Genomic DNA, 13,528 nt, shown 5'->3' with positions numbered 1-13,528 from the left:
TCTCTCTCTCTCTCTCTCTCTCTCTCTCTCAACCAACACTTCCTCCACCTTAATATTCACTTCAGCATGAATGATAAGTTTCAGAGGCCATTTGATTTGATGTTATTTCACTTGGGTTCAGGACACACCACCTAGTCCGGACCATTGGGTATGTGCGGTGTGAACATCTATATGCATCTATGTAAATATCTCTCCCTCCCTCCCTCCCTCCTCACCTGCTTCTTGAGGTGTTGGCACTCGTCGGGGGTGAGCGTGTCGGCCTTGGAGATGACGGGGATGATGTTGACCTTGTCGTGTAGCCGTCGCATGAACTCCACATCCAGCGGCTTGAGCCCGTGGCCAGAGGGTGCGATGAAGTAAAGGCAACAGTGAACCTACGCAACGGGGAGGAGAAGGGGACCATTAGTAACTTCACTGAGAAAAAAATATAATAAAAATGCAAATAAATAAAGTTAATATGAAATGATGTGTGGCTATGGATGGTACTGGAATTGTCTGCAGTGAGTGAGTGACAAAGTTAATTTAGTTCTTATTTTAATGATTGGGGCACTTTATGCTCTTATTTCCACTAGGGAGAAGGGGAAAGTATCAACGTCACACACACACACACACACACACACACACACACACACACACACACACACACAGCTCTTTTCCCGTATGTCACAACAAGGTAAAATAAAAATACACACATAGTAAAAAATTGAGGAAGGGAAGATGCTTGAGAGACATAAAGAAACATAGCTTTCCGCAAAGAAATATAGAGGTTTGGAACAGACTAAGTGAGGATGTAGTATCGGCCAGGAGAGTGCAAAGCTTTAAAGAAAAGTTGGATAAACGCAGATACGGAGACAGGACCACACGAGCGTAAAGCCAGGCCCTGTAAAACCACAACTAGGTAAATACACAAAACAAAATAAATAAGTAAATAAATAAATAAATAAATGAAATAAAAACTAAACAATTATGAAAGTGCAGTGATCTCTCAGTAAGTGAAGAATTACCATTATTATTATTTTTGACATTTCTGGCTGTGTCACTGAAGGCTGTCATCATTATGTTCACCAGGGAGGACAGAGCATTAGTATATGTGTGCCTGTGATTGAGGAAGGTGGTGGCATTACCTAAAGAAGGGAATTAGTTTTTTGTTTGTTTTTAATGCATGTTGGAAGTATTGTGCGAGAGGGAGAGATTTTTGTGGGAGAGATTATAAGAGATGTGTCAAATGATGATGATGGACGAATTATCTAAAGAAGTGAATTAGTGTTTTGTGTTTATTTCTAATGCATGGTAGATCTATTGTGCGAGAGGGAGAGATTTTTGTGGGAGATTATAAGAGATGTGTCAAATGATGATGATGGAGGAATTATCTAAAGAAGTGAATTAGTGTTTTGTGTTTATTTCTAATGCATGGTAGATCTATTGTGCGAGAGGGAGAGATTTTTGTGGGAGAGATTATAAGAGATGTGTCAAATGATGATGATGGAGGAATTATCTAAAGAAGTGAATTAGTGTTTTGTGTTTATTTTTAATGTATGGTAGATCTATTGTGCGAGAGGGAGAGATTTTTGTGGGAGAGATTATAAGAGATGTGTCAAATGATGATGATGGAGGAATTATCTAAAGAAGTGAATTAGTGTTTTGTGTTTATTTTTAATGTATGGTGAATCTATTGTGCAAGGGGGAGAGAGATTTTTTGGGGAGGTTTATTATGAGATGTGAGTCAAATTAGGTAGCTTGTGTCTTGAGGGATGATGGAGGAATTATCTAAAGAAGTGAATTAGTGTTTTGTGTTTGTTTTTAATGCATGGTATATCTATTGTGCAAAGGGGAGAGATATTTTTGGGGGGGTTATGATAAGAGATGTGAGTAATCTTTTTAACTACGCAGCTCGTGTTTGAGTGATGATGGTGGATTTATATAGAGAAAAGAAGGGAGTTTTTTTATTGTTGTTTATTGTTTTATTGTAAGTTGGATCTATTGTGCTAGGGGGAGACAGATTTTTGAGAGGTTTGTGATACGATGTGAATGATAATCTTGACTTGGGAGCTTGTGTTCACTCCTTTCCTTCCTTCATTTCTTCCTTCCCTCCTTCCCTCTCTTCCCTTCCTTCCTTCCTCCTTTCCTTTCCTCTCTCCTTCCTTTTCCTCGAGTCCTTATGCATATGGGGGTAAAATGAGCTAGAAAAAGTGAATAGTTTTTTTCATTTGTTTTTCATGGCTGAGGTAATGCTTGATGTTATTATTTTGCTGGGGGAGAGAGGTGGTTTTTGGCGTATGTTAAGAGATGTGAGTAACATTCTGAACTCGGCAGCTGAGCAATGGTGGTGAAATTATATGAAGAAGTGAAGGGAGTTTTTAGGTCTGTTTTTAGTGGTTGAGGTAATGCAAGTTGGAATTATTTTGCTATTTTTTGGCATACAGTAAAAGGTGTGACTGATATTCTTAACTAGGCAGCTTGTTCTTGGTGGTGAAAATTCAGTGGTGATCTCTCTCTCTCTCTCTCTGTCTCTGTCTCTGTCTCTGTCTTCTCTTCTCTTCTCTTCTCTTCTCTTCTCTTCTCTTCTCTTCTCTTCTCTTCTCTTCTCTTCTCTTCTCTTCTCTCCTCTCCTCTCCTCTCCTCTCCTCTCCTCTCCTCTCCTCTCCTCTCCTCTCCTCTCTCTCTCTCTCTCTTTTACCTTCCTTTCAATAAGAAGTGCGGGGAGATTTTTGTTTGTTTTATAGTTTCTCCTCTCCTCTCCTCTCCTCTCTCTCTCTCTCTCTTTTACCTTCCTTTCAATAAGAAGTGCAGGGAGATTTTTGTTTGTTTTTATAGTTTCTCCTCTCCTCTCCTCTCCTCTCTCTCTCTCTCTCTTTTACCTTCCTTTCAATAAGAAGTGCGGGGAGATTTTTGTTTGTTTTATAGTTTCTCCTCTCCTCTCTCTCTCTCTCTCTCTCTCTTTTACCTTCCTTTCAATAAGAAGTGCAGGGAGATTTTTGTTTGTTTTTATAGTTTCTTAATGGTTGAGGTAATGGAGGTTGGAATCATTTTGCACGGGAGAAAGACTTTTTTATGTACGGTACGAGGTGAGACTAACATTCCTAACTAGCCAGCAATTACGTGTGTGGTTAAGAAACGTGTATCTTATTTTCACTCATTGGGGAGCTTGTTTAGAAGGGTTAAGCACAGGAAGATTGCATGGAGTAAAGTTAAAAAGAAAGGACGAAAAAAAGATACCGAGGAGGAAAAGTGATAAAGGAGAAATATGAGAAAAAAAGGAAGATGAAGAGAGTCTGTTTTGAAGGTCTAACCGCACCAGGATCGCATGGCATGAAATTACAAAAAGGGAGAGAGAAAGAAAGAAAAATAAAGATGTTGAGGAGAAAAAGTGATAAAGGAGAAATATGAGAAAAAAAGGAAGATGAAGAGAGCCTGTTTTGAAGGTCTAACCGCACCAAGATCGCATGGCATGAAATTAGAAAAAGAGAGAGAGACAAAATAAAAAAAGATATCGAGGAGGAACAAAATGAGAAAAGCTAAAAATGAGAAAAAAAGGAAGATGAAGAGAGCCTGTTTAGAACGTTTAAACACACCAAGATCGCATGGCATAAAATTAGAGAAAGGGAGAAAGAAAGAAAAATAAGATATCGAGGAGGAAATGTGATAAAAGGGTAAAATGAGAAAAAAAGTAAGATGAAGAGAGCCTGTTTAGAACGTTTAAACACACCAAGATCGCATGGCATAAAACTAGAAAAAGAGAAATAAAATAAAAAGATAATGAGGAAGAAAAAGAGAAAGGGTTAAAAATGAGAAAAAAAGTAAGATGAAGAGAGCCTATTTAGAACGATTTAACACACCAAGATCGCATGGCATAAAACTAGAAAAAGAGAAATAAAATAAAAAGACAATGAGGAAGAAAAAGAGAAACGGTTAAAAATGAGAAAAAAAAAGAAGATGATGAAGAGATTCAGTTTAGAACGATTAAACACACCACGATCACATGACACAAAGCTAAAATAAAAAGGAGACAAAAGATACCAAGAAACAGTAAGAAAGGAGAAAATGAGAAAAAAGGAAGATTGAAGAGAGTGCCAGACAAACACAAACACACACACACACACAGTCTCTCTCTCTCTCTCTCTCTCTCTCTCTCTCTCTCTCTGACCCTAGAATCAACAAATGAAAAGGGGACGAGGGAGACAGACAAATAGACAGACAGACAGACAGGCAGACACCCATTTCCTTAAACCAGGAGTGATGGGCTAAACAAGACAGACAGACAGACAGACAGACAGAGTCACCCACCCACCATGGTAACTGAGAGAGAGAGAGAGAGAGAGAGAGAGAGAGAGAGAGAGAAGAGAAGAGAGGAGAAAAGATAAGATAAGAGAAGATAAAAAGAGAAAAGAGAAGAGAAAGAAGAGAAAAAAAGGAGAGAGAAGAGAAAAAGAAGAAGAAAAAAGAAAGAAGAAAAAAGGAAGAAGAAGAAAGAAGAAAGAAGAAGAAAGAAAGAAGAGAAGAAGAGAAGAAGAGAAGAGAAGAGAAAAAGAGAAGAGAAAAAGAGAAAAGAGAAGAGAAAAAAAGGAAAGAGAAGAGAAAAAGAGAAAAGAGAAGAGAAAAAAGAGAAGAGAAAAAAAGGAATGAGAAGAGAAAGAGAAGAGAAAAAGAGAAAAGAGAAGAGAAAAAGAGAAGAGAAGAGAAGAGAAAAAGAGAAGAGAAAAAGAGAAAAGAGAAGAGAAAAAGAGAAAAGAGAAGAGAAAAAAAGGAAAGAGAAGAGAAAAAAAGGAAAGAGAAGAGAGAGAAGAGAAAAAGAGAAAAGAGAAGAGAAAAAAGAGAAGAGAAAAAAAGGAAAGAGAAGAGAAAGAGAAGAGAAAAAGAGAAAAGAAACAGAAGAGAAAAAGAGAAAAGAGAAGAGAAAAAGAGAAAAGAAACAGAAGAGAAAAAGAGAAAAGAGAAGAGAAAAAGAGAAGAGAAAAAAAGGAAAGAGAAGAGAAAGAGAAGAGAAAAAGAGAAAAGAGAAGAGAAAAAGAGAAAAGAAACAGAAGAGAAAAAGAGAAAAGAGAAGAGAAAAAGAGAAAAGAAAAAGAGAAAAGAGAAGAGAAAAGAGAAGAGAAAAAGAGAAAAGAGGTAGAGAAGAGAAAATTAAAGAGAAAAAGAAAAAAGAGGAAGAGAAGAGAAGAGAAAAGAAGAGAATAAAGAAGAGACAGACACACACTCACATTCACACACACACACACACACACACACACACACAGAACAGAGGAGAAGAGAAGAAAGAAGGAGAGAGAGAGAGAAAAAAAAAGACAAAAGACAGACACTCACATCAATCCACACACACACACACACACACACACACACACACACACACAGACCCCCCCCTTCACACACACACACACTGGTTATCCCCTCAACAATGCCACTACTTCAGGCCTTTACAGAGAGTGGTGGTGTTCGTATACAAGCACATTTTATACCCAACATGAGCCTGAACAGTGACACAATTATTTCTGCATTTTTTTCCCTCTCGTCATGAATTTCACATCACTCACTGTTTAAAAATAGATGAAAAAAGGTGTTATTTCATACAGTTTCAAACCTTGAGTAGAGAATCATGTAAGCTATGGTGCTGAGTCTATCTGTGTGTGTGTGTGTGTGTGTGTGTGTGTGTGTGTGTGTGTGTGTGTGTGTGTGTGTGTGTGTGTGTGTGTGTGTGTGTTGCTCTTTCTCCTCTTCATTCTCCTGTTCTTGTTTTTCCTTCTCTTTTCAATCATTCTTTCTTCCTATTCTGCCTTTTCCTCTTCCTCTACTTCTGTTTCTACTTCTTCCTCTTCTTATTCTACTTTTACATCTTCCTCTTCTTCTATTTCCTTCTCTTTATCCTTCCCCTGTGTGTGTGTGTGTGTGTGTGTGTGTGTGTGTGTGTGTGTTAACCTAATTCTAGTATAAAGGATTAGAGCAAGTACCATGTTATCCAGTCTCCATAGCTACTTAAGTATGTGTGTGTGTGTGTATGTGTGTGTGTGTGTGTCAGTATGTCTATTTGTTCGTCCGTCCGTCTGTCTGTCAAGTACTCACCCTAGTGTCGCTGAGTTGCTTGCGGTTGACTCTTGACTCGCAGTTCAAATACTCCTCGTACTTAGTCTCGATGTAGTTGGTGACGGGCTGCCAGCTGGGAACACAAGGGAGGGGTATGAATTGCAGTGAGTAAACAAACCAATCCTTTAACCAGTCCCCTCTCTCTCTTCCTCCCTGCCCCATCACTGCCACCTCCTTCTCCTCTATATGCTCTTCTTCTGCCATTCCTTTAACCAGTCCCCTCTCTCTCTTCCTCCTCCTCCTCGCTATTCCCCTACCCATCCCTCTCTTCCTCCTCCTCCTCGCTATTCCCCTACCCATCCCTCTCTTCCTCTTGCTTCTCTTCTAAATGCTCTTCTTCTGCCATTCCTTTACCCTTTCCTCTTTCTTCCTCCTCCTCCTCGCTATTCCGCTATCCATCCCTCTCTTCCTCTTGCTTCTCTTCTATATGCTCTTCTTCTGCCATCCCTCTCTCCTCCTCCTCCTCCTTCTCTTCACCATCCCCTTCTTCCTCCTCCTCCTCTGCATCATCCTCCTACCACTCCCTCTCCTCCGTCTCCTCCTTATCATTCCCCTACCCTTCCCTCTCTTCCTCCTCCTCCTTCTCCAGCTGCTCTTCTTCCTCCTCTTCCTCCTCACATTCCTCTCCTGTCCTTCCTCTTCTGCATAATTTGGATATTTTTTCTTCTTTTTTGGTCTTTTTCCTTCCCTCTCATTCCAATTGCTGTCCCTTTTCTTCCTGGTCACTCCGCTGCCACTCCTCATTTTCCTGTTCTTGTTTTTCTTCTTCCTCTTCCTCTTTCTCAAAACTCCATTCCTTTTCCTCCTCTTTTTCCTCTTCTCGTTCCTTCTCCTCTTACTCTTTCCTCCTCTTTTTATCAATTCTATCTATTTTTCTTCAACTTCTTTCTCTTATTCTACTTTTATGCCTTCCTCTTCTTATTTTCTCCTCCACCTTCTCCTCTTCCACCTCCACCACCACCACCCTCTCCCCCATGACACTACACAGGCAGCTCCTTGGTGATGGTGAGAAATGGCTCGGAGTGTTATCTTGCTGGGTATATGGCCGGGGGGGGTGTTAGGGTACAGAGTGTTAGGCGAAGCTGGGTGACCATGAAGCCGTGGGAAGGAGTTAAGAGGGTTGTATTTATTGATTTGTGTTACAATTCTTCAGCCCAAAGTCTCAAACGTTTCAGGGCTTATACATCGACATATGATAAGGTTTTCGTAGGGGTTGTTTTAGTATTTTCAAGGGTAGTTTATCGTGATTTTTTTTATGATTCTTTGCCCTGTGGTCTCAAACATTTATAGACGTACACACTCACACACATCTGATTAGGGTTTTATAGAGGCTGTGATAGTGTTTCCATGGGTAGTTTTATGAGGCTTGTGATAGTTTGATAAGGCTTCAGTACCGTACATGTGAGAAACACTTATGAGTACTTGACTAATCTCCTTTGTGGTCTTTGAAAATGTTTGTTGTAAGAGTCAAAAGTGCCTGCAAACATGGGCCATCCTTACAGGCACCCACCAGCTGATAGTGCCTCTCTTTTGGACACTCATACTGTCATCTCTATGCTGGAACAGGGCTTAGGGGCTTGTTATTTTGTTTTCTGCTTTTATTACCCTTGAACTGTTTCCATTGCTGTAGAAAAAGTTGCTGGAGTCATATTAACACATTTTTTATTTTTTTTTATTTTTTTTTATTTTTTTACGCTTCAGCCTTTAGCGCTAGTAGGCTTTCTTGAGGGGCCTGGATGGTAGTTGGCCCCAGCCCGTCATGGCGCAGGCAAGTGTTTTTAAAGTGGCGCCATCTTTTCTTGGCTCATGCTGCCCCCCGGAACTCCTTGATTATGATTATGATTACTGTACTCATCCACTGTAGATCCACTTAGCAGGGACATACGCCTCTTCAGGTTAGCTAAGTTTTGAGAGGACTGTAACTTCGTGTCTTCATATATTCTGGCAAGTTTTTCGGATTATAATTTCCTGCCTTCAAATATTCAGGCACTTGTGTAGGAGCTCAAAAAATACTTCTGTACGTAACTGAGCATAGGCAGCACAGTGACTATCCCCCGACCTTCACGTTCCACTCTCTGGGCACTCATGCGCGTCACACTACCGCAACTTTTTTTTTTACAGTGACGGAGGCAGCTCAAGGGCAAACACAAGAAACAGAAAAGCCTGCCAGTGAACCTCCTAAGCGGATCTACAGTGGATTTCGTGCTAACATGAGTACAGTAAATTTCTTGCTAATATGATTCCAACAACTTTTTCTACGGCAATGGAAACAGTTCAAGGGTAACAAAAGCAGAAAAAAAAGCCCCTTAAGCCCTATTCCAGCAAAGAGATGACAGTATGAGTGGCCAAATGAGAGTCACTTTCGGTAGGAGAGGAATTATCATGATGTGAGTACCGACTGCCGTGTGGGAAAGGTGAGTAGCGGGCCGTTTTTTTTTTTTTTTTAACTACACTCGTTTTGTTGCCCTTGAGCCGTCTAAAAATAAATAAATAATAATAATAATAAATAAAAGAGACAGAGCTAGCCAATCAATCCCACTGTGTTACTTTCCGAGCCTTCCAATGTGTTACTTTCCAAGCCTTCCAATGTGTTACTTTCCGAGCCTCCCACTGCATTACTTTCCGAGCCTACCCAGCGCCGCACACTCACCAATCGCTGTTGTCCACTGCGTCTCCAAAGCCTGGCGTGTCCACCACTGTAAGCATGAGGTTGACTCCGTTCTCCTTCAGCAGCACCTTTGTCGTCTCCACCTGAAGATAGGGAGAGAGAGGACGAGGGCAATGATGACGGAGAGGATGGAGGGTGAGAAAGAGGACAGTGAGGGTGAATGTGAGGAGAAGGATAGTGAGGGTACAGGAGAAGAGGGTCAAGGCAAGGGTGAGGAGGGTCAGGGTGGGATGTGCTTGTGGTTTGGCAGGGATGGACGGCTCTTGTCATATCTCCTGCTTGGCTTTGCTTGAGTGGTTTATTTTGGTGTGTGTGCGTGTGTGTCAGTGTGTGTATGTATATGTGTATGTGTAGATGAAAGGTATGTGTCTGGTGTTTAGAAGAAAAAGAAAGAGAACAAGAAAATAAAGAGGGATGCATTAAGAGGACATATTGAAGCTTAAATTGAAGGAAGAAAAAGTAATTATATGAAGGTTTTGTATGTTGTCTTTTTTTCTTGTATGTGTCTGGTGTTTAGAAGAAAAGAAGATGAAAATAAAAGAAAAGGGTACGTAGAAAAAGGACATATTGCAGCTTAAAATGATGGAAGAAAAAGGAATTATATGAAGGTTTTGTGTGTTGTCTTCCGCTCTTTTTTCCTTGTATAAGTCTGGTGTTTAGAAGAAAAAGAAAGAAGGAAAGAAGAAAATAAAGAGAAGGAACAGAGAGAGGGACAAATACAGTTTAAAATGAAGGAAGAAAAAGGAATTATATGAAGGTTTTGTGTGTTGTCTTCCGCTCTTTTTTCTTGTATAAGTCTGGTGTTTAGAAGAAAATAAAGAAGGAAAGAAGAAAATAAAGAGAAGGAACAGAGAGAGGGACAAATACAGCTTAAAATGATGGAAGAAAAAGGAATTATATGAAGGTTTTGTGTGTTGTCTTCTGCTCTTTTTTTCTTGTATGTGTCTGGTGTTTAGAAGAAAAAGAAAGAAGGAAAGAAGAAAATAAAGAGAAGGAACAGAGAGAGGGACAAGTACAGCTTAAAATGAAGGAAGAAAAAGGAATTATATGAAGGTTTTGTGTGTTGTCTTCTTTTCTTGTATAAGTCTGGTGTTTAGAAGAAAAAGAAAGAAGAAAAAGAAGAGAAAGAGAAGGAATAGAAAGAGGGATAAATGCAGCTAATGACCAAGGAAGAAAAAAAGATTACATGAAGGTTGTATATGTTGTCTTCTGCTCTTTTTTTCTTGCATGTGTCTGGTGTTTAGAAGAAAAAGAAAGAAGGAAAGAAGAAAATAAAGAGAAGGAACAAAGAGAGGGACAAATACAGCTTAAAATGAAGGAAGAAAAAAGGATTACATGAAGGTTGTATATGTTGTCTTCTGCTCTCTTTTTCTTGCATGTGTCTGGTGTTTAGAAGAAAAAAGAAAGAAGAAAAAAGAAAAAGAAAAAAGTAGAAACGTGGAAGACAAATGCTGCTAATGTCCAAGGAAGAAAGAAAAAGGAATCACAAGAAGGTTTTGTATGTTGTCTTCTGCTCTCTTTTTCTTGCATATGTCTGGTGTTTAGAAGAAAAAAGAAAGAAGAAAAAAGAAAAAGCAAAAAGTAGAAACGTGGAAGACAAATGCCGCTAATGTCCAAGGAAGAAAGAAAAAGGAATCACAAGAAGGTTTTGTATGTTGTCTTCTGCTCTTTTTTTCTTGCATGTGTCTGGTGTTTAGAAGAAAAAAGAAAGAAGAAAAAATAAAAGAAAAAACATATACATGGAAGACAACAGCAGCTAATGTCCAAGGAAGAAAGAAAAAGGAATCACAAGAAGGTTTTGTATGTTGTCTTCTGCTCTTTTTTTCTTGCATATGTCTGGTGTTTAGAAGAAAAAAGAAAGAAGAAAAAAGAAAAAGAAAAAAGTAGAAACGTGGAAGACAAATGCCACTAATGTCCAAGGAAGAAAAAGAAAGTACAAGAAGATTTTTAAAGTTGTCTCTGGGTCTTTTTTCCCTTGCACATGTCTGGTGTTTATAATCAAGCGAGAGAAAGCGCAGAGAAAATGAGAAGCTTGAAATAACAACTTGCTTCTAATACGATCTCATTTAAAGGCGGTTTTTCTTAATGTGCATGCAATATGTCTCTCTCTCTCCCCCTCCCTCTCCTCCTCCTTCTCCTTCTTCTCCTCACTCTCCTTCTTCTCCCTCTCCTCCTCCTTCTCCCTATCCCTCTCCTCCTCCTTCTCTCTCCTCCTCCTTCTCCCTATCCCTCTCCTCCTCCTTCTCCCTATCCCTCTCCTCCTTCTTCTCCCTCTCCTCCTCCTCCTCCTCCTCCTCCTCCTCCTCCCTCTCCCTCTCCTTCGACTCCCTCTCCCTCTTCTTCTTCTCCCTCTGGCTCTCCTCCTCCTTCTTCTCCCTATTCCTCTCATCTTTCTTCTCCCTCTGCCTCTCTTTTTCCTCCTTCCTTCCCCTCTCTCTCTCCTTCTCCATCTGCTTCTTTTCCTCCTCCTTCTCCTATCTCATCCTTATTTTTTCCCTCTTCTTCTCCTCCTCCTTTTCCTTCTCTTTCCTCTCTTCCTCCTCCTCTCCTTTTTCCCTCTCCTCCTCCTTTTCCCTCTCTCTTCTCCTATTTTCCCTCCTTTCCCTCTCCTTCTTTCCTCTCTCCTCTTTCTCCTTCTACCTCAACTCTCTTCTTCCTTCTTTCCCCACTCTTATCTCCTTCCTCCTCCTCGTCCTCCTCCTCCCCCTCTCACCTGCACAGTCTTCTTCACGCGGTGGGATGGGCCGGGATGGTCGTTGGAATAAATGTCAGAGAGGAACATAGAGTTGATGAGGGTGCTCTTGCCCAGCCCGCTCTCCCCTGCAAAGAAGAACACTCCACGTTAGGAAGGACAGAAGAAAACACCATATTAAAGAGCAAAGGAAGAGAACACCATATTAGAAAGAAAGAAGAAAATGCATATATAAGGGCTAAGAACTCTTGATGAGGGTGGAAAAAAAATAAGAAAAATAAAAACATTAGAAGAAAAGAACACACCATATTAATGAGCAAAGAAGAGAACACCATATTAAAAAGAAAAGAGGAAATCACGTAAAAGGGCAAAGAATTCTCGATTAAACGGCAGAGAAGAACACAGCATTTTAATAATTGAAGAAGAGTGTATCCCATTATAAAGCAAAGCAGAACACGCCACATTTAAAATCACCCAAGATCTTGATAACAGGAAAAAAGAAGAAATTCACTGTGTTGGAAATAATGTGTGTGAGCTGAAGTTTCAAGGATAAAACTATGGACAAAAAACATCAAATAAGGAAGCAGAGAGGCAGTTACTTAATCACAAGGGAAAAGAAGGAGAGGAAGATAAAGAGAAAAAAAAGAAAAAATTCACTGTGTCTAAAATAGGGAAAAATCAAAAAAAAAAAAACATCAATTAGGAGGTAGACGAGTAGAGAAGAAGGATCAAGGAAAAAAGAAAAGAGGAGAAAAAAAAAAAAAAAAAAAAAGAAGTTGTTAAAAAAAAATGTGTGGGAGATAAAATTTCAAGAAGGGATAAAACCATGGACAAAAAACATCAAATAAGGAAGCAGATGAGGCAGTTACTTAATCACAAGGGAAAAGAAGGAGAGGAAGATAAAGAAAAGAAAAAGAAAAAAGCTGGAAGTGTCTAAAATAATGTGTGGGAGCTAAAATTTCAAGAAGGGATAAAACCATGGACAAAAAAACATCAATTAGGAGGCAGATGACAGTTACTTAATCACAAGGGAAAAGAAAGAAAAGAAGAAAAAGAGAAGAAAAAGAAAAAGGAAAAACTGGTCCTGTCAAAATTAAAATGTTGAAGTTTTATTTTTTATTTTTTTTTATCTCACAAGACATAATTATGAACAGAAACTAGGAATGAGGAGGCAAACGAAGCAAGGCCTTAATAACAGGGAAATGAAATTGATATTAAAGAAAGATGTAGTGTTGAGAATAAAGGACAAGTTTAAAGTTAAGACATGTTGTGGGTGCCAATACCACAGATACATTCAAGAAGAGGTTAGATAAAGCCATGGATAGTGAGGTAAGGCGGGGTTGAGTGTACAGGAGCTGCCTTGTATATGCCAACCAGCCTCTTGCAGACTCCTTCCGTTCTTTTGTTCTTATGTTCTTATGTTCACAACAGATTCAAAGACAAAAAGGAAGCAAAATAAGGGAATAATATGATCAGGGGCATAAAAAAATAACCTTTCTTGGAGTCTCAAAATAACAGGGTGTGAGTTACAGTTTAAGCATTAATCTTGCAAGGTTGCCGAGGGGGAGGCATGAAGAGGGAGCAGGAGGGAACACAACAAGGTTTCCCGGCCAAAGATGAAGAAACCCCTCAAGTGTTAGCCTGAGACACCATGCAAATCTCCTTTCCTGGGTCAGGTTCGCACGGAAAGATGTGAATGGATGAAGTGTCTCTTTGTGTGTTTTGGATAGGAAGAATTGTAACTTTTTTAATATTTCTATAGTTATGTATCCAGCAAAACAGATGAAGTGACTCTGTGTGTGTTTTGGATAGGAGGAATTGTAACTTTTTTAATATTTCTATAGTTATGTATCCAGCAAAACAGATGAAGTGACTGTGTGTTTTGGATAGCAGGAATTGTAACTTTTTAAATATTTCTATAGTTATGTATCCAGCAAAACAGATGAAGTGACTGTGTGTTTTGGATAGCAGGAATTGTAACTTTTTTAATATTTCTATAGTTATGTATCCAGCAAAACAGATGAAGTGTCTCTGTGTGTGTTTTGGATAGCAGGAATTGTAACTTTTTTAATATTTCTATAGTTATGTATCCA

General features: G+C 39.4%; 1 protein-coding gene across 9 annotated transcripts in view; it reads right to left on the bottom strand.

Annotated features, from left to right (window-relative positions):
* LOC126996988 (septin-7-like) overlaps positions 1-13,528 on the bottom strand; it is an 80,417-nt gene that overhangs the window by 19,020 nt on the left and 47,869 nt on the right. For all 9 annotated transcript variants that reach the window (XM_050858003.1, XM_050858002.1, XM_050858000.1 and 6 more), the window contains 4 exons: positions 11,457-11,563; positions 8,726-8,826; positions 6,055-6,148; positions 216-374 (listed from right to left, as the gene is read on the bottom strand). In XM_050858003.1, the coding sequence (XP_050713960.1) occupies positions 216-374; positions 6,055-6,148; positions 8,726-8,826; positions 11,457-11,563 (461 nt within the window). The remainder of the gene's footprint in view (positions 1-215; positions 375-6,054; positions 6,149-8,725; positions 8,827-11,456; positions 11,564-13,528) is intronic.

The sequence above is a fragment of the Eriocheir sinensis genome, chromosome 11 (genome assembly GCF_024679095.1).
Source record: "Eriocheir sinensis breed Jianghai 21 chromosome 11, ASM2467909v1, whole genome shotgun sequence".
Classification (NCBI taxonomy): Eukaryota; Metazoa; Arthropoda; class Malacostraca; order Decapoda; family Varunidae; genus Eriocheir; species Eriocheir sinensis.
This window is presented reverse-complemented; position numbering and strand designations above follow the sequence as displayed.